This window comes from Aspergillus tanneri (genome assembly GCF_003426965.1).
Source record: "Aspergillus tanneri strain NIH1004 chromosome Unknown AapTan_5_pilon_pilon_pilon, whole genome shotgun sequence".
NCBI classification, from domain to species: Eukaryota; Fungi; Ascomycota; class Eurotiomycetes; order Eurotiales; family Aspergillaceae; genus Aspergillus; species Aspergillus tanneri.
In genome coordinates this window covers 1,222,938-1,246,535 of record NW_022984632.1, presented here as the reverse complement: position 1 = coordinate 1,246,535, position 23,598 = coordinate 1,222,938, and the positions used below count along the sequence as shown (strand labels likewise).

General features: G+C 53.5%; 12 protein-coding genes across 12 annotated transcripts; 4 read left to right on the top strand and 8 right to left on the bottom strand.

Annotated features, from left to right (window-relative positions):
• Positions 1 to 246: 246 nt before the first annotated feature.
• On the bottom strand, positions 247 to 1,461 carry ATNIH1004_009831 (uncharacterized protein; the record flags this gene model as incomplete). The annotated part of the gene is made up of 1 exon (XM_033574413.1): positions 247 to 1,461. One exon carries the CDS (start codon positions 1,459 to 1,461, stop codon positions 247 to 249), a length of 1,215 nt encoding a protein of 404 aa, XP_033422431.1.
• Positions 1,462 to 1,702: 241 nt separating this feature from the next.
• On the top strand, positions 1,703 to 2,678 carry ATNIH1004_009830 (COG2 family protein; the record flags this gene model as incomplete). The annotated part of the gene is made up of 2 exons (XM_033574412.1): positions 1,703 to 1,717; positions 1,788 to 2,678. The coding sequence occupies 2 exons, from the start codon at positions 1,703 to 1,705 to the stop codon at positions 2,676 to 2,678; spliced, it is 906 nt and encodes a 301-aa protein (XP_033422430.1).
• Positions 2,679 to 2,846: 168 nt separating this feature from the next.
• MRPL1 (mitochondrial 54S ribosomal protein uL1m) lies at positions 2,847 to 3,886 on the bottom strand (the record flags this gene model as incomplete). The annotated part of the gene is made up of 3 exons (XM_033574411.1): positions 2,847 to 2,936; positions 2,997 to 3,561; positions 3,630 to 3,886. 3 exons carry the CDS (start codon positions 3,884 to 3,886, stop codon positions 2,847 to 2,849), a joined length of 912 nt encoding a protein of 303 aa, XP_033422429.1.
• A 218-nt stretch (positions 3,887 to 4,104) lies between these two features.
• Positions 4,105 to 6,349, top strand: ATNIH1004_009828 (glutamate--tRNA ligase GUS1; the record flags this gene model as incomplete). The annotated part of the gene is made up of 2 exons (XM_033574410.1): positions 4,105 to 4,368; positions 4,466 to 6,349. The coding sequence occupies 2 exons, from the start codon at positions 4,105 to 4,107 to the stop codon at positions 6,347 to 6,349; spliced, it is 2,148 nt and encodes a 715-aa protein (XP_033422428.1).
• A 1,404-nt stretch (positions 6,350 to 7,753) lies between these two features.
• Positions 7,754 to 11,027, top strand: ATNIH1004_009827 (putative plasma membrane H(+)ATPase; the record flags this gene model as incomplete). The annotated part of the gene is made up of 4 exons (XM_033574409.1): positions 7,754 to 8,207; positions 8,276 to 8,499; positions 8,571 to 9,248; positions 9,321 to 11,027. 4 exons carry the CDS (start codon positions 7,754 to 7,756, stop codon positions 11,025 to 11,027), a joined length of 3,063 nt encoding a protein of 1,020 aa, XP_033422427.1.
• Positions 11,028 to 11,414: 387 nt separating this feature from the next.
• ATNIH1004_009826 (NAD(P)/FAD-dependent oxidoreductase) lies at positions 11,415 to 12,620 on the bottom strand (the record flags this gene model as incomplete). The annotated part of the gene is made up of 2 exons (XM_033574408.1): positions 11,415 to 11,548; positions 11,600 to 12,620. 2 exons carry the CDS (start codon positions 12,618 to 12,620, stop codon positions 11,415 to 11,417), a joined length of 1,155 nt encoding a protein of 384 aa, XP_033422426.1.
• A 681-nt stretch (positions 12,621 to 13,301) lies between these two features.
• ATNIH1004_009825 (glycoside hydrolase family 18 protein) lies at positions 13,302 to 14,692 on the bottom strand (the record flags this gene model as incomplete). The annotated part of the gene is made up of 5 exons (XM_033574407.1): positions 13,302 to 14,130; positions 14,202 to 14,329; positions 14,390 to 14,403; positions 14,463 to 14,525; positions 14,584 to 14,692. The coding sequence occupies 5 exons, from the start codon at positions 14,690 to 14,692 to the stop codon at positions 13,302 to 13,304; spliced, it is 1,143 nt and encodes a 380-aa protein (XP_033422425.1).
• Positions 14,693 to 15,456: 764 nt separating this feature from the next.
• ATNIH1004_009824 (uncharacterized protein) lies at positions 15,457 to 16,600 on the bottom strand (the record flags this gene model as incomplete). Its single annotated transcript, XM_033574406.1, has 3 exons — positions 15,457 to 16,036; positions 16,105 to 16,447; positions 16,558 to 16,600. The coding sequence occupies 3 exons, from the start codon at positions 16,598 to 16,600 to the stop codon at positions 15,457 to 15,459; spliced, it is 966 nt and encodes a 321-aa protein (XP_033422424.1).
• Positions 16,601 to 16,950: 350 nt separating this feature from the next.
• Positions 16,951 to 17,700, bottom strand: ATNIH1004_009823 (PQ-loop repeat-containing protein; the record flags this gene model as incomplete). The annotated part of the gene is made up of 3 exons (XM_033574405.1): positions 16,951 to 17,353; positions 17,407 to 17,619; positions 17,678 to 17,700. 3 exons carry the CDS (start codon positions 17,698 to 17,700, stop codon positions 16,951 to 16,953), a joined length of 639 nt encoding a protein of 212 aa, XP_033422423.1.
• An 813-nt stretch (positions 17,701 to 18,513) lies between these two features.
• On the bottom strand, positions 18,514 to 21,527 carry ATNIH1004_009822 (glucan 1,3-alpha-glucosidase ROT2; the record flags this gene model as incomplete). Its single annotated transcript, XM_033574404.1, has 3 exons — positions 18,514 to 20,578; positions 20,640 to 21,381; positions 21,446 to 21,527. The coding sequence occupies 3 exons, from the start codon at positions 21,525 to 21,527 to the stop codon at positions 18,514 to 18,516; spliced, it is 2,889 nt and encodes a 962-aa protein (XP_033422422.1).
• A 403-nt stretch (positions 21,528 to 21,930) lies between these two features.
• NDK1 (nucleoside diphosphate kinase) lies at positions 21,931 to 22,825 on the top strand (the record flags this gene model as incomplete). Its single annotated transcript, XM_033574403.1, has 7 exons — positions 21,931 to 21,947; positions 22,070 to 22,100; positions 22,160 to 22,203; positions 22,268 to 22,371; positions 22,434 to 22,499; positions 22,556 to 22,620; positions 22,691 to 22,825. The coding sequence occupies 7 exons, from the start codon at positions 21,931 to 21,933 to the stop codon at positions 22,823 to 22,825; spliced, it is 462 nt and encodes a 153-aa protein (XP_033422421.1).
• Positions 22,826 to 22,959: 134 nt separating this feature from the next.
• On the bottom strand, positions 22,960 to 23,544 carry ATNIH1004_009820 (uncharacterized protein; the record flags this gene model as incomplete). Its single annotated transcript, XM_033574402.1, has 1 exon — positions 22,960 to 23,544. One exon carries the CDS (start codon positions 23,542 to 23,544, stop codon positions 22,960 to 22,962), a length of 585 nt encoding a protein of 194 aa, XP_033422420.1.
• Between the last annotated feature and the right edge of the window lie 54 nt (positions 23,545 to 23,598).

Below are 23,598 nucleotides of genomic sequence, written 5' to 3'. Positions count from 1 at the left end.
TCTGGAGATGTGATATCACGGATGGGATCTAGATACTCAAATCAACCCACTGTACGTAAGGCAAAGATATTGATATTTGCAAGACTAGGGTGACATTGTCAAGCACACCTAAGAAGTACTAGTTCAACTACTATTGTCATTCTATACATTCATAAGAACATCATATCATCGCCCGTGTCAACTATCCCAAAGGTCATTATCGTAACGGCATAAATCATCATCATATCACAGGTCTTACGGCCTGGATCATCCAATCGAGTGTACATCGGACAACACTTGCTCCCTCGGCCGTTCCAGCATCGCTCGCAATCTCATCTCGGCTGTGAGGTTGGACTCACCCGAATCTGTCCCATGGCCGGCGAAATGCATGAGCCAACCAAAGAGGGCTCGCACATCGACAATTGTTGATGGCTGGTGTGCCCCCCCGGGTGAATTTCTACGGTCTCCCAGGATATCAGCCCCGGGGCGGCCATCCGCTTGGGCGTCGAGGAGAATCTCCGATACTAGCGCCGGTGTTAAGATACCCTGGGTTCGATCGGATCCGAGCTCCCTTCCCAGCAGTGCTCGGCCATAGGATCGGCGCTGGGATGTAGATTCTCCACTGGTAGCGCTTGGTCTCAGAGCAGCGTTGGGATCTGATATCGGGTTAAATCGCGCAGATCGTAGAGTGGTAGACTCGCCTGGCATGGACGAAACGTCGCCCGCAGGCAACGTGGCTCGCTGGAATCCCCTATATGGAGGAGCCGTGGTCATGGGCGGTCTTGCATGCTCGAAATATCCATAGTGGGAGAATGAAATGTGATCGCGCCCATCCGTCACGCTGTTCTCGTCGTCGTAAATGACCACATTGTCAGACGCTTGCCTTTCATGGTCCGAGCTGGTCTCCTCGACGGTCAACAGCCCACCCGGGGGAGCACGAATTTCCCCGAGCGGTGCAATATGGCTGCCATACTCGTTGGCCAAACTGAGTTTGCTGCGTCCGCAGATCTCTCCGATCGAATCCAGCGTGGTGCGAATGTTAGGTTCGATGGCGCGCAGAATCCCATCGATACTGAACTCCTCGTCGGAGGGAAACATAGGCACCCGTCGCTGAGGACGAGAGCCCCGAACGAAGGGAAAAGACCGTCGAAGAGACATGGTGGGCGCGGGCGAGGAATCCTCAGGGCCGCCAGAATAGGCCCTCACCAGCACAGGTTGCGAGGCCAGCGTGGAGGGTCGGATACCTGGATGAAAGGCCTGTCGGTTCTTCCAAGACTGCACCGCGGATTTCGGAGTCCCATTTGATTGCCGTAGAGCTGTAGTTCGATATGCCCGAGTCGACTCGTCCAGCGTGGACTCATCCCGACTCAGGTGGTGAGCCTGATGGTCACTCTGGCGGACAAATACGGGAGCAGCAGCAGAAGACGAGGATGAAGACGAGCGGAAGGGATGGACAGACAACGGTTCTGATCGAAAGGCCATCTTTCAATGGGCACACGATTCGAGACCGGGTGGTTGCTCAGCGAGTGACGTAGGTGAAGGCGTGGACAGCTGGCTAGCGTTGCACCTGTTGTCTAAGCCGGGAAGCACCAAGTTGGCGGGTAGTCATCTCCTTCTATCACGGACACAACATCTCTCTCCCTCACACATTCACACCCTCTTTCCCACTCCATCCATCAAGTCATTCACGGCTCCAATTCGTTGGCTTCCCCTCACGGACACCATGAACCGGTTTCGCGTATGCATCTCTTCTCCCCCCACTCTGTCTTGATTGGTCTCCACTCGTGAGAACTGACCAACCTCCGCAGTTTGGTGACTCCGACGAATCGGCCTCCGATCTTGACGACGACACAGCTGGACTCCCCTTCCCTGAACCGTTGTCTCGTGCTTCATTTCTCGCCCCGGACTTTGACCCTGCACAGTACCTATCCTCCCTGACCAATCGACACCAGAGTCTCGAAGACCTCCGGCAAGAATTCCGCGACTTGGACCAATTGCTCAGTCGAGAATTGCTGGATTTGGTCAACGAGAACTATCAGGATTTCTTGTCGCTGGGAGTTGCCTTGCAAGGAGGAGAGGAGAAGGTGGAACAAGTGCGGGTTGGCCTGTTGGCTTTCCAACGAGACGCTCAAATGATTCGGGATAAGGTCGAGGCTCGTCGTCAGGAGGTGGCACGGTTGATCGACGAGAAGAGGCGACTGAAAGGGAACGCCAATATTGCCCGAGCGTTGCTGGATTTTGCCGACCGTGTCGAAGAGCTGGAGAAGAGACTGATGATCGGCGGTCCTCCTCCCACAGACGAGGATTCGGACGTGCTCGAGAGTGAGGGCGACGAGACTGATGACGATGACGATGACGATGATAATAATGACAAAGATAACAGCAATGTCCAGCGATCGAACGGTGCATCGGCAACCCCGCTGGTCTCACTCAAAAGACTCGAGCATCATATCCAGAAATATGTCTACCTGACGAGACTATCGTCGCGAATCGGCGAGGAGCATCCATTTCTACGCGGACAGCAACCGCGGCTGTCGAAGATCAGGTCTGCGGTGCTCCTGGACCTCAAAACCGCCCTCGAGCAAGCCAGTCACGCAGGGGAGAAACGGGACACCAAAACGCTGGTCATATTGCGTCTCTACAAATTGATGGGTGAGGACACCAGTGCCGTGGCAGCGCTGAAGAATTTGAAATCTTAAAAAGTGTCTATCAGGGCGAGATGCCCTGGCTGGTTTGCATAGCGTTGGCGTTGGGGGACGATTGTTCATCGGTTTTAGAGCAAAAAGACTATTTATGAAGCAATACCATTATACACCGTGTCCTGCCTAATAAAACATATTCTGTACACCGGGAACTGGACGCCATTGTTACAGACCGCTCAAAGATGCGGCATCGAAGTCATCGGGTTTGAATTCGCCCGTCAGGCTGAAGCCAGGGCCATTGGTCGAACTTAGCACCTAGAATGGGTCAGTCCCAGGGACTATTCATGTCAAACGGGTTCTCGAGATAACACTCACCACCTCGTAAATCTCCTTGTTTATGCGATCGTTGAGGCCCGCTGCATCCTTCTTGACTTGCTCGATCGTGGCGCGCAGGTTGTCTCGCAATTGCTCGGGCGTGAATGCCAGCTGTCCGATGGGGAGTCGAATAACGGCATCACGCTCTCTGTATACCGTACCACCACGTAGCATCTCCACCCGGGCAGCCACATCTTCGACTACCGTACCAGTCTTAGCGCTAGGCATCAAACCCCTAGGACCGAGAATGCGACCCAGTCCAGCCTTGTTCAACGCATCCAAACTATCCGGGTGGGAAATACAACGGTCAAATTCAATCCGGCCCGCTTTTATAGCATCGAATACCTCCTGCTCACCCACGAGGACAGCTCCGGCGGCGCGAGCCTCTTTCTCGTGTCTCGATCCCGGGGGGCATATCACACAAATTCGGGACTCGGTCTGCACGGAATGGGGGAACCGGAGCATGTTGCGAATCACCGGGCCGTCCTTCTGCGTCCTCAACCGGATGTGAACCTCATATTTGGAGACGGTGGGCTCACGGCCAACTTCGAATGCGCGAATATATCTACAGGTCGATTTCCATTAGTTATAGTCCTGGGTGATGAACTGGAGAGGGAGGAGGGAAAGTCCTACCTCATAGCCTCACAAAGCGAGTACTGTTGCATGTCCTTCAGATCCCGCTGCTTAAACACCTTGGGACCCTTTTTCCCCTTCTTCGCACTCTTGTCCTTGGCCTTTTTAGCCTGCGCTTGGGGGTTGTTCTTTGCTCCCCGAATTTGCTGGTGAAAGCTGGAGAAAACGGGGGCCATTGAGCCCTGCCGGAGAGGAGAACGACATGATGACAGGAGACTCCGTGCCGCAGTGGGCAGGAGCGAACTGTAGGAGGCCATGGTTGAACCCAACAGGGTGCGAGTGCTGATGGCGTCGGTGAAGGTGAATGTTTTCTGCCCAAACCTCTCGTCGTCCTGCCGGAGAAACGTGAGCCCGGCGGAATCCCATTTAGGAATGAACACTGCCCCTCCACAATTATTTGCTCTCTTCCCCTCCATATTCAATCCAACTTCACTTCCTTCATTTTAGTTTCCCTACTCCAGAGGTGAACGAAATCATGTCGGACATGAAGCTGACTCTAGCTGCCCGGGCCAACCAGGCCTCGTTGCTCCCGGTTCTTCTCGTCGCAACCTCCGTCAATGAGGCCCGCCCAAACCCAGTGATCTCGATTACCTACGAGGAGACGGCCATCCTTGAGCAGGGCGACAAGGCTGTGGTTCAGTTTACTGGCGTCAGTGGTAAACCAGCTTATGGCACGGAGAATGCTATTCAGGAATTGCGGGCCAATTTACCGTTCCTCAATGCGAAGGATGAGAAATTGGTAAGAAACGACCTAGTCCGCAATGACGACAAGGAAAGAAAAAAAAAAAAAAAAAAAAGGCAAACCCAGACAAAAAGCTAATAGCATACGTGTGTAGGAGAATGAATGGCTCTCGCAGATTGAATCCTTCACCACTCTTGACTTTAAGGCCATTGACCCCCAGCTTCAGCGCCTAAACACCCACCTCCTCCTGCGGTCCTTTGTGGTCGGGCACTCGCTTTCTACTGCTGACATTGCCCTCTGGGGTGCTCTTCGTGGAAACCGGGTTGCAATTTCCGCCATCAGGAAGGGAGCTCTTGTCAACCTAACCCGTTGGTTCAGCTTCCTCGAGTCCCTGTGCCCCTGGGTCACCTCGGCCCTGGAGACCCTGAATGCCTCGGCAAAGGAGAAGAAGACATCCAAGGCCAAGGAGACAGGTGCGAACTATGACATTGCCCTCCTTAACACTGAGAAAGGAGTGGTGACTCGGTTTCCCCCCGAGCCCTCTGGCTACCTCCACATCGGCCACGCGAAGGCAGCCCTACTCAACGATTACTTTGCCCACGAGAAATACAACGGTACTCTACTAGTTCGGTTTGACGATACCAATCCCTCCAACGAGAAGCTGGAGTTCTCCGAGTCTATTCTGGAGGACCTTTCCCTGATGGGCATCAAGCCCGACAGGATCAGTCATACCAGTGACTACTTTGAGGAACTGTACCAGTACGGTATTCAGATCATCAAAGACGGTAACGCTTATGCCGATGACACCGACAAGGAGACCATGGCGGCCCAGAGAATGGATGGGGAGCCCAGCAAGCGCCGCGATGCTTCCGTCGAGGAGAACCTTGCTCGTTTTGAGGAGATGAAGAAAGGGACGGCTGAGGGCCAGGGATGGTGCATCCGTGCGAAGATCTCCGTTGACAACCCTAACAAGGCCATGCGGGATCCCGTCATCTACCGCTGCAACCCTGCGCCGCACATCCGTACCGGCAGTCAGTGGAAGATCTACCCGACGTATGATTTCTGCTGCCCTATCATCGACTCCGTGGAGGGAGTGACCCATGCGCTCAGGACGATCGAGTACCGTGACCGGAACCCTCAATACCAGTGGTTCCTGGACACCCTCAAGCTCCGCCATGTTCAGATCTGGGATTTTGCCCGCATGAATTTCATCCGCACCTTGCTATCGAAGAGGAAGCTCACCAAGCTGGTTGACCAGGGTGCAGTGTCCGGCTGGGATTCGCCATTGTTCCCCACCATTCGTGGTATCCGTCGGCGAGGAATGACGATCCCTGCCTTGAGAGAGTTTATCCTCCGGCAGGGTCCCAGCAAGAACATCGTCAACCTCGACTGGACGCTCTTCTGGGCCACCAACAAGAAGCACGTTGACCCCGTCGCCCCCCGCCACACGGCGGTCCTCAAGAAGGACATGGTCAAGGCGATTGTCAAGGGAGCTCCCAATCCCGCCTATGTCGAGGACAAACCTAAGCATAACAAGAACCCCGCCGTTGGTACCAAAAAGGTGGCCTTCAGCGGCTCTCTTGTCTTCGACCAGGAGGACGCCAGCAGCTTCAAGGAGGACGAAGAAATTACGCTCATGAACTGGGGCAATGCCATTGTCCGCAAGATCGTGACCGACGCATCGGGGGTGGTCAAGGAGTTGGAACTGGAGCTCCACCTGGAGGGAGACTTCAAGAAGACGGAGAAGAAGGTCACCTGGTTGTCTACGGAGGGCCAGGAGCTGATCCCTGTGGAGTTGGTCGACTTTGACTTCCTCCTCAAGAAGGATACGATCGAGGAGAACGATGCTCTTGAGGATGTGGTGAACTATCATGCCGAGACCCGCGAGGATGCCGTGGCCGATTGCAACGTTGCCGAACTGAAGGTGGGGGATATCATCCAGTTCGAACGCAAGGGATACTACCGCCTCGACCAGCCTTATGCTCCCGGCAAGCCGGCTGTGCTGTTCAACATCCCCACCGGCAAAGCGGGAAAATAGAGCTTCCGTCTTGACGGATATATATAGACGGACAGACTATATGATTTAATGCGCCTATTAACGATCATAAACAATTGTTGCATTAAATCTATCAGTTCTGTCCTTCTCTCCAGTCCGTAGATCTTAAGATAGAATTCATAGATCTAAAAAGGGTCCTTCCGAGACTGTATGCCCTGGAGATTCTAGAAACCCTCTAGTAGCTGCTCCGCTGCGGTAATTGTCTTTCTCTTTTTCTTTTTTTTTTTTAATTTTTTATGTGTTTTGTTCCCAAGGAGTGGAGATGACCGGATGATTAGCTCCACCGTTTGAGATTCCGTCGCATTCCTTGAACTTTATACAATTGTACTTATATAGTGATGACGGCATCAGGACGATTACGTCGAGACTTTGTCCAGTGTTGCATGCGAGAGAATCCAAGAATCTCGTTGATGACTCAGCCACGAGACTGGTAACTAGTTAATCCCGATCTGAAAGGGCTCTCTTCTCGACTTCTCAACTTCTTGACTTCTCTTCTTCTCTTCTTTACTTTTCCACTTCTTCACTTCTTCTTAGTCCTTCGTGCTTTCACTTCTCTTCATCTCAGCCATCACCTCTTTGCACTGCATCCAAGAGAAGATACGTATAGTAGCAAAGCTTAGAGCCTCCACTTCCCCACCGATCCACTCATTAAACTTGGTCTTCTGTCTATCCATCGATTCCGTGGTTCTGACCGGACTTGCCGGTTGTCACCTCTTGGCTTGAACCCTGGAAATCATCATCGCGTCATGCGGTCCCTCCCGAGTCAATTCACCCGCATCTCTCAGGCTAAGTTTGTAATACGCCAGGGCCCATGAGGTACGTAGGAATGTTTCCCTGGCATACTCGGTCCGTCATGGTGTGGAGGAACGGTTCCTTCGGATAGGTGCCAGATGTCTCATACGTCAAGACCATCGAGGAGCCATCGAACGAACGAGTCACGTCCCTCGACTGCATACAACGAGGTGACTCTGGGCTCAGTTTCCCTGGTCTGGCTCCGAAATCCAGCTTAGTACTACACTGGTATCTATCACCAGGGAGCCACTCGGAACCTTCTTGGACTCGACTACGTCAGCATGACATTCTTTTCGTAGAGAGACCGCGGCCCATGTGCGTTGGGGGATGGTCGTAATCTCTGCACATCTCTGGACCAAAAACCTTTCCGTCTTCTCCTTGCTTCTACTCCCAAACCCGAAGGGAAGATGCTTCTTTCGTGCAGGGTATTCTGTCGTTTTGCTTGGGACTCTTTCTCTCAATTTCAATCTTTGATTCACTCACTTTTGTTTTTGGGTCCGGTTGGACACCGTACTTAGACGGCTGTAAAAGAGAGCACGAGGCCCCCGTCCGCTGAAACCCCCTGCTGTCCGAGGCAATCAATCGAGGACGAACATGGCTCAGGCTCAGGCTCAGCCTGAGCAAGGTGGTTCGTCGGGTGACGCCGAGCGGGCTATGCACAGTCGCGTCTCTGTTTCCGAGGGACGCTCCTCTAGACGTATCTCCCGCGTGTCCTACAAGGAAGACTGGGCCAACCTTGATGAGTACGGCAAGCTTGTCAAGTACGTCTCCACTTTTCGGGAGGGGAGAGGCGACGAAGGCGCTGGGGAAGAAGAGGTGAGGCGGGTCTGGTATGCTCCCTGGAAAAAGCGCAAGGTGGTTGTCAGGCGCGTCGACCAGGATCTGCGGCTGCTACCAGATGACTGGCTCCTCACCGACATTCGTCAGGGCCTGCCCAGTGGTGAAGTCCCGGTCAGGCGTCGACGGGTAGGGTGGAACGAGCTGGTGTCGGAAAAAGAGAATCCAATCGCCAAAGTCATTTCCTACTTCCGAGGCCCAATTCTCTATGGTGAGTGGGATTCTGTGTCTCCTGACCGGGTCAGTGGAGCAATTGCAGCATATCTAACTTGACCGCAGTGATGGAGCTGGCTGTCCTTCTTGCTGCCGGATTGGACGACTGGATCGATTTTGGTGTGATCATCGGTATTTTAGGCCTCAATGCTTCCGTTGGTTGGTACCAGGAGAAACAAGCGGCCGACGTGGTAGCCAGCCTGAAAGGTGACATTGCAATGAGAGCCACGGTCATTCGTGATGGCCAAGAAAAGGAGATCCTGGCCCGCGAGCTCGTCCCTGGCGATGTGGTATGTCGACGCAAGTTTTATTTCGACCCCCCCAAGTTGGTGTGCCGAGGATGCTGACCATATGTCCACAGATTATTATTGCAGAAGGTCAGATTGTTCCAGCTGATTCGCGGGTAGTCTGTGATTTCAAAGACCCCAACGGGTTTGAGGAGTTCAAAACCATCCGGGATCAAGGCGACCTCAGCAGCACCTCGGAGTCTGATCTTGACGACAATGAGCCTGCAGAGGGCCAAGAAAAGGAAGAAAAGCAGGAAAAGAAAGAGCAAAAGCAGAGGAAGCGAGGGTATCCTATCTTGGCTTGTGACCACTCGTCTATTACTGGAGAGTCGCTTGCGGTTGATCGTTTTATGGGCGAGATGATCTACTATACCACGGGTTGCAAGCGCGGTAAGGCCTTCGCCATTGTCCAGGCTAGCGCAAAGTCCTCTTTCGTGGGTAAAACGGCCAGTATGGTCCAGTCGGCCCAAGGCGCTGGCCATTTCGAAATTGTCATGGACAACATTGGCATGTCTCTTTTGATCCTCGTCATGGCGTGGATCTTGGCGGCCTGGATTGGTGGCTTCTTCCGCCATCTGCCAATTGCCGAGCCTCGTCAGCAGACCCTTCTTCATTACACCCTTGCCTTGCTCATTGTCGGTGTGCCCGTTGGTCTTCCAGTGGTGACCACCACCACGATGGCCGTGGGAGCCGCATACCTCGCGAAGAAGAAGGCAATCGTGCAGAAGTTGACCGCGATTGAGTCCCTGGCGGTATGTGGTCCCCATATCAGTTCCTCAGGACACAGGAAGCATTAGAGGACGAGAGCTAATACGCAACAACAGGGCGTGGATATCCTTTGTTCTGACAAGACTGGTACACTGACGGCCAATAAGTTGAGCATTCGAAGCCCATATGCTGCCGAAGGCGTTGACATTGATTGGATGTTTGCCGTGGCTGTCCTGGCGTCATCACACAATATAGATTCACTGGACCCGATTGACAAAGTGACAATCCTTTCCCTCAGGCAGTATCCCAAAGCCAGGGAGATCCTTCGCAGGGGCTGGCAGACGGAAAAATTCCAACCCTTCGACCCGGTCTCCAAGCGCATTGTAACGGTTGCCACTTGCGATGGGATTAGATACACCTGTACTAAGGGCGCCCCCAAGGCAGTCCTCCAACTGGCAAAGTGTTCTAAAGAGACGGCCGACCACTACAAGGCAAAGACCCAGGAGTTTGCGCATCGCGGCTTCCGCTCCCTCGGAGTGGCAGTGCAAAAGGAGGGAGAAGACTGGACACTCCTTGGTATCCTTCCCATGTTTGACCCTCCCCGAGACGACACGGCGCAGACGATCCATGAAGCGCAGAACTTGGGCATTAGTGTCAAGATGCTTACCGGTGACGCCCTCGCGATTGCCAAGGAGACCTGCAAGATGCTTGCTCTTGGGACCAAAGTGTACAACTCCGACAAACTGATTCACGGAGGACTGAGTGGTGCCATGGCTGGTGACTTGGTGGAGAAAGCCGATGGATTTGCGGAGGTGTTCCCGGAACACAAATACCAAGTGGTACAGATGCTCCAAGAACGAGGCCATCTGACGGCAATGACCGGAGACGGTGTTAACGACGCGCCATCGTTGAAGAAGGCTGATTGTGGCATCGCGGTTGAGGGCGCCTCCGAGGCTGCACAGTCGGCGTCGGACATTGTCTTCTTGGAACCCGGGCTTTCGACCATCATTGACTCGATTAAGATGGCTCGGCAGATTTTCCACCGCATGAAAGCATACATCCAGTATCGGATTGCCCTTTGCTTGCACTTAGAGATCTACCTGGTCACGTCGATGATCATCATCAATGAAAGTATTCGAGTCGAGCTGATTGTTTTCCTTGCCCTGTTTGCCGATCTGGCGACTGTTGCGGTGGCATATGATAATGCGTCGTTTGAACTGCGACCCGTACAATGGCAGATTCCCAAGATTTGGTTCATTTCGGTGCTACTGGGTGTTCTGTTGGCCTTGGGAACGTGGGTGGTTCGTGGCAGCATGTTCCTTCCCTCCGGTGGCATCATCCAGAACTGGGGTTCGATCCAGGAAGTCATCTTCCTCGAGGTTGCCCTCACGGAGAACTGGCTCATCTTCGTCACTCGAGGTGCCGAAACCTGGCCGTCCATCCACTTGGTCACGGCCATTCTCGGCGTGGATGTCCTGGCGACGATCTTCTGCCTGTTCGGCTGGTTCACGAATCAAACCATGCCCACCAATCCCAAAGACAAGTTTGTGGAGACCACGAACGGGTGGACGGATATCGTCACCGTGGTCCGGGTTTGGGGCTATTCATTGGGGGTGGAGATTGTCATCGCCCTGGTGTACTTCATGCTGAACAAGTTCAAGTGGCTGGATGATCTTGGTCGAGCCAAGCAAGATAAAGATGCGCTCAAGTTCGAGAACCTGCTGGGCCACCTGGCGCGGTTGACCGTCGAATACGAGAAGCCTGGTGAGCCGCCAGGTCGGTTCTTTTTGGCAACTAGCAAGGAAGAGGAGGAAGTCGACTAACTCCATTGCGCCGCGGACCCCGCCACGGTCCGGTACTTCGTCGCTGTTGCTTGGAATACTGGACATAGGGCAATGGTGAGATGATTTCAGTCACAGGGAAATGGCGAGAAAAGTTGAGAAACATGTAATACGTGGAGGGAAACTTCTTGTTAATCATCTAATAGTTTTTTCTTTTCATTTCTTTTCTTTTTTCCTCGTATTATTTACTGTTGGATCTTGAGTTGTTAAATTATGGATATACCTGCACGATGATTGACTCCACCGTAGGAGTAGCTATGGGATATTGTAGCTAAGACGGACTATCTATTTATTGTCTCTGCGGTATTTATGCATAATTAAATAACCAAATATATATAATGTCCGATCCGACTCGACAGATATATATTATCACCGTCCACGAGCGCGGTGCCAGAGCATCTCCAATTCCGATCCCATCAGCCTCTCGGCCTCCTTCTCCATGGCGCGTCTGGACAGTGTGCGTTTCGAGATAGAAGCAGTGGAGTCCTCATTGGCCATTTCCACTATATAGAGGTTAGCCTCAGCTATATACCTTAGAAGGAGGGGATCATTACCATGAGCATTGACAGCGGCTCTCTTGCCGCTGAACATGGCATGAGGCACGTTAGTGCTACCATCACCATTGCAGTCCCCTACGGCGAAGACGCCAGACATGCTGGTGCGCATAGCCGAGTTGGAATCGATACTCTTGCCCTTCATAGCAAGACCCAGACTGGACGGGATGGAGGAGCGCTGCGCGGTCGGATAATTGGTAATGAAGGCGTTCCGGTCAACGGAGGAGCCATTGGTGAAATGCACACGGAAAATATCGAACTCGCGACCTTCGTCGTCGTGATTGTCTTCGCCGTCCTGGATCCGTTCGAAGGAGGAAATGGTTGCGTTCTCCAGTTGGACGTTGTACATCTCCAGCCGTTTCTTCCAGTCCGGGTATTTCGCAGCCAGTTCGGCCTCCGCCTCGGGAGTGTGTGTGCCATTCAAGAAGGCAATGATGTCCTGGTTCAACGTGTAGACCTCCAGCGCGCTGGCGACGACCTCTGCTAGTGGGCCGAGGACGCCGAATGGTTGGTCGCGGTGTTCGTATCCGTCGCACCACGGACACCAGTACACGCCCTTACCCCAGGCTTCCTGGAGCCCCGGGGTATCGGGTATGATGTCGACCAGACCGGTGGCCAGGACGAGCTTGCGGGCCGAGTAGACTTCGCCGTCGGCGTCGGTGGCATTGAAGTAGGTGGTGTTAGCAGAGGAGTCGATGACGGGGGAGATGGCAGTGATCTTCTTGTCGACGAACGTGGCCGTGCCGTATTTCGAAATCTGTTCGCGAACCAGGCTGCGGAACTCGCTCGGGACGGTCCCGTCGTTGCCAATCACGTCGTGCATCTTCCTGGTTGGGAGATTGCGGTATTCGCCCGAGTCAAAGAGCACCGTCTTGCGTTTGACGCGCGACAGTCCACTTAGGGCGCTCAGTCCAGACGGACCGCCGCCGATAACCATGACTTCATAGTCGGTTTGGGCCACCGACGCCGCCAGCGCCAGGGTCAGGAAAGAGATGAGGGTGTACAGCAGCTTGAGAGTCATACTGCCTATCTTTGCGCCTTCAGTATACAAGGGTGGAGGGAATTGAAGCGATGCTGTAGATTAAAACGGCCGACATTCTCACTCCTTTATATATGTAGAATCGTTGAGGTGGCATCATTAGCATCTCTGCAGGCCAAGACACACGAAGCCCTAGTGACTGTCTCGCAAAGGGCTGGGAGTTGGGACAACCAGTCGGCGATTCGATCGTTGGCCCGTACGGATCCATTGTGTGCAGTCCCTCACTTATTTTGCACTCTTGGATATAGATGTTTGGATGCCAGCTTAAAGACCCTCAAAAGATCGACAGGAGCGAAAAATCAATAGTGCGTCTAGCGTGCAGAACAAGTGGGTCGATGTCTTGCACGAGTCGCAAGGACGAGTCGAGACGCTGCACTAGGATTTCCTGGGTATAGTGGAAATGGGAACAATGGCATTATTGGTGACAAGATTATGACAGTGATAGTAATGAGAATTGTAATGGTGGAAAAAGCGAATGTGGAGGATGAGGATGTGGAGGAGGCACGCATAGCCCTAAGTCCAGATGCCTGAAATCCTCGGCATAAAAGCAAATCATCCTCAAACTCTCGCGAATCCCGCACCCATCTATATACACTTGACAGGTCGAAGAGGAAAAAAAAAAAAAAAAAGAAACAATATACACAAGAACCCAATTCTCACACTCTACCGTCGACCCGGCCGGTAGCGATACGGACGAGTAATACCCGACCGGTAGCGGTAGGAACGAGTGATGGCCGACTTGGCCGTTCCCAGAGTCTGGCGGAGGCCATGCAGAAAGCCCGGATTGCCATATGCCTGAGTGACATCCCACAGCATGACGCCGCCAAAGCTTGAGAACTTCTTACTGTACTCAACCACCGGAGTCAGCTGGTCGATCGGCATGTAGCCGGTACTAGCGGCCCCCGTGTTGGCGGGCGCCCCGAGGAATACCCGGGCATTCTTGTTCTGAGACACGTTCTTGGCCCAGTTGTCCCAGTCCGCGAAGTTGAAGTTGTTCTGCACGTCTTTCCCGGGTGCGAACGCGTCCACGCCGCAGTAGTTGTTGTAAAACTGCACGAACACCGCGTCCACCGACACCGGCCCATTGAGGATGTCCTTGTCCGCCTGGTCCGGGTAGGGGCATTGCGGTGCCGCCGTCAGGAAGTACTGTCGAGAGTGGTCGGCATCCGACAGCTCGCGAAGCCGGTTCGCGAAGGGGGCCATGTTGAACACGTTGGCCTCAAAGTCGAAGTCGTATCCGTCCAGGACGGCATTGCCGAAGGGCCGATGGACGGCTTGCTGCCGCCGAACAGTTGGGCCACGCGTGGTGTTGAGATGCACGGTCGTATTCGTATGCCGCATGTCCGACTGAGGAGGCCCAAAGGTCTTCCAGATCAGGTCCGCTCCCTCCCTTGCGGCGGACTCGGATTGGAATCCTCCCTCGCTATATGTGGCACCACCTATGGAGAGGAGGATCGTCTTGCCCTTCTTCTGGCATGTCGTGATGTCGGACCTGCGGGAGGGTCAGCCTTTCTGGGATTTTATTTCCATCGACCTGTCGGTCCAAGGAGGAGCGTTGCATACCCGACGTCCGGGCAGTTCAGGAGATTGGTCCCTTCAAACCTGGTGCAGCCGTTGCCAATATTGGCGAGATCCACTTCCGGGGCACCGCCCTGGCCGTTGACCCTCATCAAGAAGGCCATTACAATCACCTAGATTAGTGTGAGCGTCGGTGGTCATGGAAAGCCATCTCCAAACCCTGAAGGTCTTACATCAATGTTGGAGTCTGGTCGAACTCGTTAGCATAAAGGATCTGTCCACGCATATTGGATGACGAGCACTCACCATCACAGTAGTGACTCAGTGGCTGCTGCGCGAGATCTCCATTTCCACTGAAGGAGTTTTGGCCTAGAAACCACCTGTCAGTCGATCCATTGATCTCTGGAATACTCAATCCTATACGCACCCCAATAAACAACGACATTTGAAGTAGAGGTAAGGTCGAGTCCGGCATAGACTTCTCCCAGAGAAGCCAGCCCCATCGTCAAGGCAAGGAGATTCTTAAGGAAAGACATGATTCTATCAAGGAGTGTGGATGGAAATGAAACCAAGAAAGATCAGATCAGGGTGGGAGAGGACCTGAAGAGATGTCGGGCGTCGTCTGCTTTATCGGACGGAAATGACTGTCGACCGCTTCACACACACACAAAAAGAACAAGCCTCCGACCTGGACAAAGAGAGAGAGTCCTTTTATGTCAGCCATATCTATCTTTGTTATGGTCATTCAATCAACAGACCCTGTCAGATGGGGGGTAGCCTCGTCATCCTAGAGTCCTATCCCAACATTCCAGATCATCGGCCGTAGCTGTCTCTAGCACAAAGCTGCCTCTCCGCCGAGAAAGTGTCCGATGTACATTCTTGTCTCGTTGTCAGGGGACCGGACAGTTAGTGGAATGTTGATCCTGTTTGCTTATGAAGTGGTTCAACTTAGTATCCCCCATTCGAAGGACGGTGGTAGAACCATCGAGGGTCATTCAATAGGCAATCCATGGATGTAGTAGCTACCACTGGCGAGATAGTTGTACGATGCCATACGAAGGGTATATGTGCGAGTCCATGTGCAGGAAAAAGCAAGGAGATGGCCAGACTGTTGGGAATTGGGATGGATGGATGACTTCTGGTGGTGACACCGAATGACCCGGTTACGGGAATGTGACCGTTGTCCCAGTGATGAAGGCATGCAGACCCTACAGAGCATGAATTTAATTGATCCTATGTTCGAGGGACCGGGATTATCTCGGTGTTTATTCTCTGACCTCTCGAGAGCTAGCTAGATCGATCACCGATGAATCCCAATGACTCTGTCAATCGCCTCGTCGGAACTCATGTTGCTATCAATCACCCCAGCGACCTTGAGCACATCGACGACGCTTTCAACCATCTTCCGATCCACTCCCCTCGTCCCATGAACAAACCTGACGTCCTTCAGCCATTCTTTCGCGTCATCCTCCGTGTACGTGCATCCCAGCTCCCCTGTTCCCAGTAATCTCACTACCTGCGAGGGATCGGCCTCGAAGTCCCGGATCCCATGATCGAAGAGCCGGAACAAATGCCTCAGTTTGTCGTCCTGTTCGGGGTTCGGGAAGACGGCGGTGGAGGCCACAATCATCCACGATGGCCATGGGGTGTAGATCTCATCGAACTTCTTAAGCGGTGGACGAGGGTTCTCCGCCGTCGCGTGGAAGTATGGCTTCGTGGTGAACTGCTCCCACATGAAGAACTCCGCCGAGGGCTCGGGGGCATCCGCGCCGGTGACCCCGTTGCGCAGGGCCTGGAACGGACCCAAGGGCACGGGAGTCAAGGTGTCAGGTTGCCAGCCCTGTTTCTGCGCCAGCACGAACGACATGATATGGGAGCCACTGAATCCCTGATTAATACCCATTCTCTCTAGCCATGGGGGTGTCTCTCTCATCCGGGAATACTGTACCTGCCTGGTCGACTGATACCGACTCGCTTGTCTTTCAAGTCAGCCACGGACTGGATGTCCTCTCTCTCTCGACCCGTAACAATAGCCCACCGTAAGGGCGTATCAACCCATTGACCGACCATCTTGTAACCCCCAGATGCAGCATCCTTCTGCGCCTGCGCTTTCCCCGCCAGACCAGCCACCCATCCCTCTGTTAGTCCGATGGCAAGGTCGATCTCCCCCTCGCGGAGAGAGGTAATCATGTGTCCCGTGCCGGAGGGGAAGGGGACCAGCGCGATCGTGAATGGCACCGTAAGCAGCGCTGCAGAGCGTAGAGACAAGTGGAGTGGGGACAGGTAATGTTCTACAAGGCGTACCGTTAGTCCAATTCTTTGTCTTGGGATTGCGAGGTCTTTAAATATATTATGTTTTATATAGACGTCATCCGTCAAGTCCAAGTGTGGGTGACCCTACCAGGAACATAGCCGATTCGGATGGTTTCCCCGAGAGGCTCCATGGCGATGTAGAGGAGCAAAGTACAGGAATAGAGTCCTGAGATTTCAGAAGTTAATATATATCCGTTGGAATTCGATCCTGATGGAGCTGGCTTGGGACTGCGGAGAGAAGATGGAGAGGGTCAGGAATGAGAAGCTGTGGTGGGGTCACGCGGGGGGGAGGGTTGGTTCCCTTCTAGCGTCCTGACAACGGGCATTGGGTTTATATACAATGAACGAAGGGAAGATATATAACTAGATCCATATATTATAAGGTCATCATATTAATTCTATCGAACTGGCTCTAAGATCTTCGCCGTCCTCGTCCTCTAGCACTGTCACGACTATTTACGGTGTATCAGCGTCCCTTCGTTCAAGTCATCCGGAGATCCTTCTCTCCGAGCTCCATCGAGCTGCCTGCAGTCTGGAAGGAGGATCGGGCATACATCCAAAATTGCACCCCGAGGTAGCAGTCACACACGCACTGGAACATGGCGCACAGGCGGAACGCCCACGGAATCACCTCCTGGCTAAAGAAGAAATAGCCCAGCTTCATCATGTCTCCGAGAATCCACGCCGCAAGCACCGAAAGCCGGAATCCTTTGCAGGCTCGCGCCCGATGGTTCGCCACAATTTGCGGCAAGGGCAGTGTGGCCTCCACGGCCAGGCCAGTATATCCAAGCGAGCTGATGTACAACTCCGACCGGGAGATGGGGGCCAGAAATAACTGGATAAAGGATAATGCCCCAAGGAAATACGCCAAAAACAACCAGTATCTATCGCCGTCAGTGACCCTTACTCAAAAGAGGGGAGAGGAAGGGAAACGTACGGCTTTGCACTTTTCCACTGCCAGAAACCGTACGGCCTCGAGAACCCGTCACTATTTTCGCTGCTGAAAGGTACATGCTCGACCCCATCCCTCGCGCCCGGGGATGGCCGGTTATCCAGTGCGACTTTCAGCAATACCATCTGCACCCCGATCATGATGATGGCTTGCACCAACAGTGCAAGCGAGTAGTAGTCGCCAAACCAGTAGAAGACCCTAGGCCGCAATTGTCAATCTCGGATAGCACGTGAGAATTGTTCCAGGAGTGTCTCACTTCAAGATCGATGCGATCAACATTATCAGCGGGATGTCTAGGGAGAAGCCGGCCGAACTCCTACTCCGGTGGATGCTGAGGATTTGATCGGTATATGAGGTCAAAGGAGAGGTGATGAGACTGATTGATTCCGATCCGACGTCCCCTCGGTCAGCATTCACTCTCCGTTTCAACATCCAGGGATCACACGTACAAGACCGGCGCTCCATACTCTAGAGCCAACGACACGAGATACATTGTGCGATCGATGGTTCCCTCGGAATCATTCGTGGTTCTTTTTCTTTTCCTTTTTTATTTTTTTTTTATAAATTTTGTTCTGATTGTTTTTCGAGGGATGAGAAAGAAAATCGATTCAGTGGACCCTACAAAGTAGAATTCTCCCGGACGAGGCGATGCAGGTGAGGCGGAGTCAGGGGCGGACTTTCAATCAATAGTAAACAACGCGATCCATGCGAAAGATAGGAGGAGGAAAGAGAGAAAAAAAAAAAAAAAAAAAAAAAAAAACCGACAATCGTCCGGATACGAATAAAAATAAGAATGGACGATGGACCGAGCCAAGCAGCGACCGATCAGAGCTAAAAGCGATGAACCACCGGCAAGCAGTGTCCATTTCCAACGAATGCGTCTGTTGTCCCTCCTGGCGCTGACTCAGCGGATCCGTCATTTCCGCTTTTCCATTTTCTCTTTTCTTATTGACGGACGATCAGCCTATGGTCTATGTAGTCTACCAAAGAAAAGGTACTCTCGCTACAAGACTCTTGCGGTACCCATGGATGCCTAGCATTCAGTATAAGTCGGAGTATGTATGGAGACCTTCCCCCCAATGTCTCTGTCTTTTAGAATTCAATTCGCCACGTCTTACCGATGCCCACGTTGGGCTTCTTCACCACAGCGTACGCAGCCTTTCCAGTGCTCTGCGTGTGATATTCTACCGATGCAGTGAACGCCGCTTTAGTACCCTCCTCGATGACGGTTGCGCTGGTCTTTTCCTGCCACTCCCGCGGGGGATCGATCACCACCACTCTTTCCACCCGAACATCCGACATGGTCTTCAGGTACTCAGCCGTCTTAGCTCCTTTGGTCCCCAGATCTTCAGAGGACAGCGTGGAGTCCTGGAACCGGAAGCGGCGATGGATGTAGGCCCCGCGCTCGAATTCGAAGGTCTCTCCGTCATCCACGTATAGAGTTCCATCTGCCTCCCCATTCTTGTCCAAGACAACAACCAGGGTGTACGGATCCCATCGCATCAGCCCACTGCTGCGGCGAGGTCGATCCTTGCGGGGAATGATGTGACCACCTTGCATCAACAAGGGCACCTTCTCGATGGGAGCTGGCACTGTGTGTCGCTTGCCAGCCCCCTGGTAGACGGTGTAATCGTAGTAGTCGTAGTATTTCTCGTCGTCCGCGATGTAGACGTCCACCGACTGCGTCCCCTCCGAAACGACAGGCTTCGTGAGAAGACCGGTGGAGCCGAAATAGAGCTGGTCGTCGATGGCAAAGCCCGCCTCATCCGACGGGTGGACGTAGTACTGGGGTCTCACGATGGGTGTTCCGTTCACCGATGCTTCGTGGAAGGCGGTGTACCAGGCCGGGAGAAGGTTGTATCTCAAACGGATGGCCTGGGCGATGATGGACCGGTAGGGTTCCGCGATCAAATACGGCTCGCGTCGGCGAGTGTCTATGTGCGCATGGGCGCGGAAGAATGGATACCAGATACCCGTTTGATACCACCGCGTGAGGAGCTCCTTGCTGGGGTTCTGAAAGAACCCGCCAACGTCGGCACCGGCAAAGGGGAACCCAGAGATGCCATTGTTCAGAACCATGGGGAGGGAGATGGCCAGATGCTCCCAAGTGGCCTGGTTATCTCCCGTCCACATGGCAGACATGCGCTGAGCGCCCGCGTAGTACGAGCGCGTGAGTATAAACGGTCGACGGACTTCCCCTTTCTTGCGCTCCAGCAGCGCACCGTAGGTGGCATTCACAAACGTGATGCCGTTGACATTATGGACATCACGGTGTTCCCAGTCCCCATGGTGCAGGTTGTCCTTGGGCATGGTGGTCTCAGGCCCGTTGAACACCGACGGTTCGTTCATGTCGTTCCAGATGAACACATTGGGCAAGGTGCCTTTGAACTTGTCGTATTTGAACAGGCCCTTCCACCATTTGAGGGCCTCGGGGTTGAAGCAATCGACCCAGTGAGATGAACCGGGCCAACACCAGCCGTCGTAGATCTCACCATCCTTGTTCAGGACGGCGAGGTTCTTACTCTTCATCTCCTCTGAAATCGTATACTGGTCCTTGTTCTTAATATGAGGATCAATGATGACCACGAGCTTGCGTTCGGAGTCATCCAGCTGCTGCTCCATGCCGATCGGGTTCGGGAAGGTGAGCGGGTCCCAGGTGAAGTACTTGCGGTCGTCGGTGTATTCGATATCCAGCCAAATGACATCATACGGGATCTGGTACTTGTCAAAGTTGCGGTCGACCTCCATGACGTCTTCATCGGTGACATAGTTCCAGCGGCATTGATGGTACGCGATCGCGAATTGCTGGGGCAGTTGGGTATAGCCCGTCAGTTCCCCGTAGGTCTTGGTGATATCCTGCGGCGTGGGTCCTAGGAAAACAAACAGGTCGATTCTCCCCGATTCGGAGAACCAGTGGCTCTGTGTATCGGTCTTAGATCCGGTGCCCAAAGAAAGAGGGTTGACCGAGGGGATGGACTTGACAATGTCCACCCAAGTCTCGGCGGCGTTGAGCCAGAAAACACCCACGGTCGAGTCCTTTCGGTGCGCTTGCATGAAGGGGATGGCGCCATACAAGGTCATGGGGCTGTTCAGCTCGTATTCAAAAACATCGGAGTTGTACATCCGGTATGGTTCCTCGTGGTTCCCAGAGCCACCTCTATTGATTTATCACTATTAGCCAGGCATCGTCATCAACATGAAGAACAGAGGATCGTTACCTGGTTTCCCGTAATGAGAGCGAATCGGCGTGTTCGGGGATTCCAAACACATGGCTATATCCGGGGAACGAGATGTCGAGGCCGACACTCTCAGGTCCCTTGGGCTTGGAATCGGTGTTGCCACCAAAGGTCTCCTCCCACCAAGTGCTTTCATCTTCCTGGGATTTCTGTTCATCACCGGCAGGGGCATCTGCTTTCGGTCGCCAATGCTCCAGGTTTAGGTATCCCTTGCGGTTCAGTTGGACCTGGGTCTGTCCGTCCCGTTGGAAGTCTACATTAAACGGCGCATGATGGATGATGGCCTGGAACGCATTGTCCGGGCCGTACAAGACCTTGGTCATACCGACCTCGGTTTCTGGGCTCAGAGTGGCGGACTTGCTCAATTCGAGACCTCCGACCAAGACCCATTTCTCTGCCTCATCATACCGCTGCTTTCGCGCTCGACTATCGTGGCGGAACTCAATCTCCCCCTTCAAACGTTTTTCTTCATCGACGACGACTCGGGCGGCGCCCGAGTCTAGAAATGAGACCACGAGAGGCAGTCGGACCTTTTGGTCCGGTGAGATGGATTTGAGGATCGTTCCCTGCAATTGGCCGTCCTTGAAGTGAATCGAGGCCGCATCGAGTTCGTATGGGGAGGTCCATGACGACCCCTTGGCAGAGGCATCGTCCGCGAACGCCCGGTTTCGTTTACAGAAGCCGGACTGGGAACATTTCTTGAAATTTTCGTGTTTCACGGAGACTGGATGGAATCAAGCGTGGTCAGCATGAGCAGACAGAAGATGGTCGTCGTACACCATCCTCACCTCCGGGGATGACGAGGCACCCTAACAGCAGAAGCACCGAGTTCAACAGAGTCCACAAGGACAAAGGCCGGCTCCCAGCCATGGTTCAGTTTCAGCTCACGGTCCACCTCCGACGATACAACAATGGCGAGTGCCGAGTTGCATCTACCAGAGCTGGCTCAGATATTGGATTGGATGGATGGGAATGACACAATGGATGAGGATGGCAGTCGGTCGATCGATCATTCCAGGCTGGCCAAATGGAGTTGGAGATGGCGGAGAGCTCCGTTTGGGGTTAGGCCGGCACCAGGCAGCAAGGCAGAAGGGCACTCAGGCCACAAGGCAGTCAGGCCACAAGGCCACCAGGCAGCCAACTGCCCCTCCGCCCCATATATTTTTCTCTATCTCGCCAACTCCCACGAAGATTCGGTTTCTCTCTTCCTCTCGTCCCCAACACAGTTTTGATTGACCTTCAATTCATTCACCCTATTCTCTCGTCCATCACCATGTCTACCGAGCAGACGTAAGTAGCACAATTTTTCCCCAATGGGCCTATTTCCTTTTTTTTCCCCTTCTTTTCGACCGAGTTCTTACTGCTGGTGTTACCCCTCCTGCCGCCGAACCCCGCTAACCAAGAACTCCCAGTTTCATTGCCATCAAGCCCGACGGTGTCCAGGTATGATCGATTGGACTGGAGTGGCTTTTTTGAAGAAGGAACTGACCGTTTCTCACCAGCGTGGACTCGTTGGCCCTATCGTCTCCCGCTTTGAGAACCGTGGGTTCGTACTATCCTCATCGCCTACCAATATAATAATAGTCCCTCGACTGACGAATCGTGATTAGCTTCAAGCTTGTTGCCCTGAAGCTCTGCTCTCCCTCCAAGGAGCACCTCGAGAAGCACTATGCTGACCTCTCCTCGAAGCCTTTCTTCCCCGGCCTTGTTTCCTGTAAGTTGGGCGTCGTTTCGACCGGAGGGACCGTCGGCAACCAGACTAACTTCTGCCTCTAGACATGCTGAGCGGCCCCATCGTCGCCATGGTCTGGGAGGGCCGCAACGTCGTTAAGACTGGCCGTAGTAAGTTCTCCCCAGCCCCGTAGTTCCGCCTCGTGTTACTGACCCTGGGACTACAGCCATCCTCGGTGCCACCAACCCTCTTGACTCCGCCCCCGGTACCATCCGTGGTGACTTCGCCATTGTAAGTTCCTCCAAGGCAGACTGCCGCTGGAATCCATCCCTTTGAGCTGATTGGCTGACCTTCCGCGCAGGACGTCGGCCGTAACGTCTGCCACGGCTCCGACAGCGTCGAGAGCGCCCAGAAGGAGATTGCCCTCTGGTTCAAGAAGGAGGAGCTCCAGAACTACAAGCAGAGCCAGTTCGAGTGGATCTACGAGAAGGCCTAATTTTCTCCGCGTGGTTCGGCGGAACTGCATCCGAGGTAGTAGATGAATAGATGTTGGTATCCGTCCACATGTCATAAGAAATCTAGCAAACAAAAAGAAATCCATTATGTACAGAGAGATTGGTCCACGGCCTCTTACTGGCGCCTTAGTAGGGTGCGTAACCCGCGGCCCACGGGGACCAAAACAACTCGGGCAAACCAGGGCGTCACCCCAACGCTGGCGGCCAGTCGCAGGGGAAGAAGAGCCTTGGTGATCGCATAGGCCGTCGCAAACTCCCACACCAGACGCACGCCTTTTCTAGACGGGAGGGAGTCCCCGTAGTGTCTTTGTTCTTCTTCTTGTCCTTTTCCTTGCTCTTGTTCTTCATCTCCTTCCTCCACCACCCAGCCCTTTTTCCGTAGCCACCGACCAAAACGCTGAGTGCCGTCCTCGAAGGCCTTACTGGACGTCAGATCCGGCAACCAGTCACCGTAGTGGAAGGCCGCAACCAATGCAAATAACGGGACGATGGCTGTGATTTCATGCAGGATGAGAAAAGAGGTGATATGCGTTCCAGGAGCCCCAAGGAGCGGCGTTGTGTAAGAGCGTAGGAACGGAGGGAGGCGATCGTTGAAGCGATGTAGGCGAGACGGAGAGTCTTTTGGGGTCGAAAAGCACCGGGAGGAGGATTTCCATGGATTGAAGGCACGAAGACGAAGAGGACGAGGATATCGCGACATTGTTTGACTGATGAAGAGAGAGAAAGAAGAGAGAGAGAAATTGAGGGGCGGAAC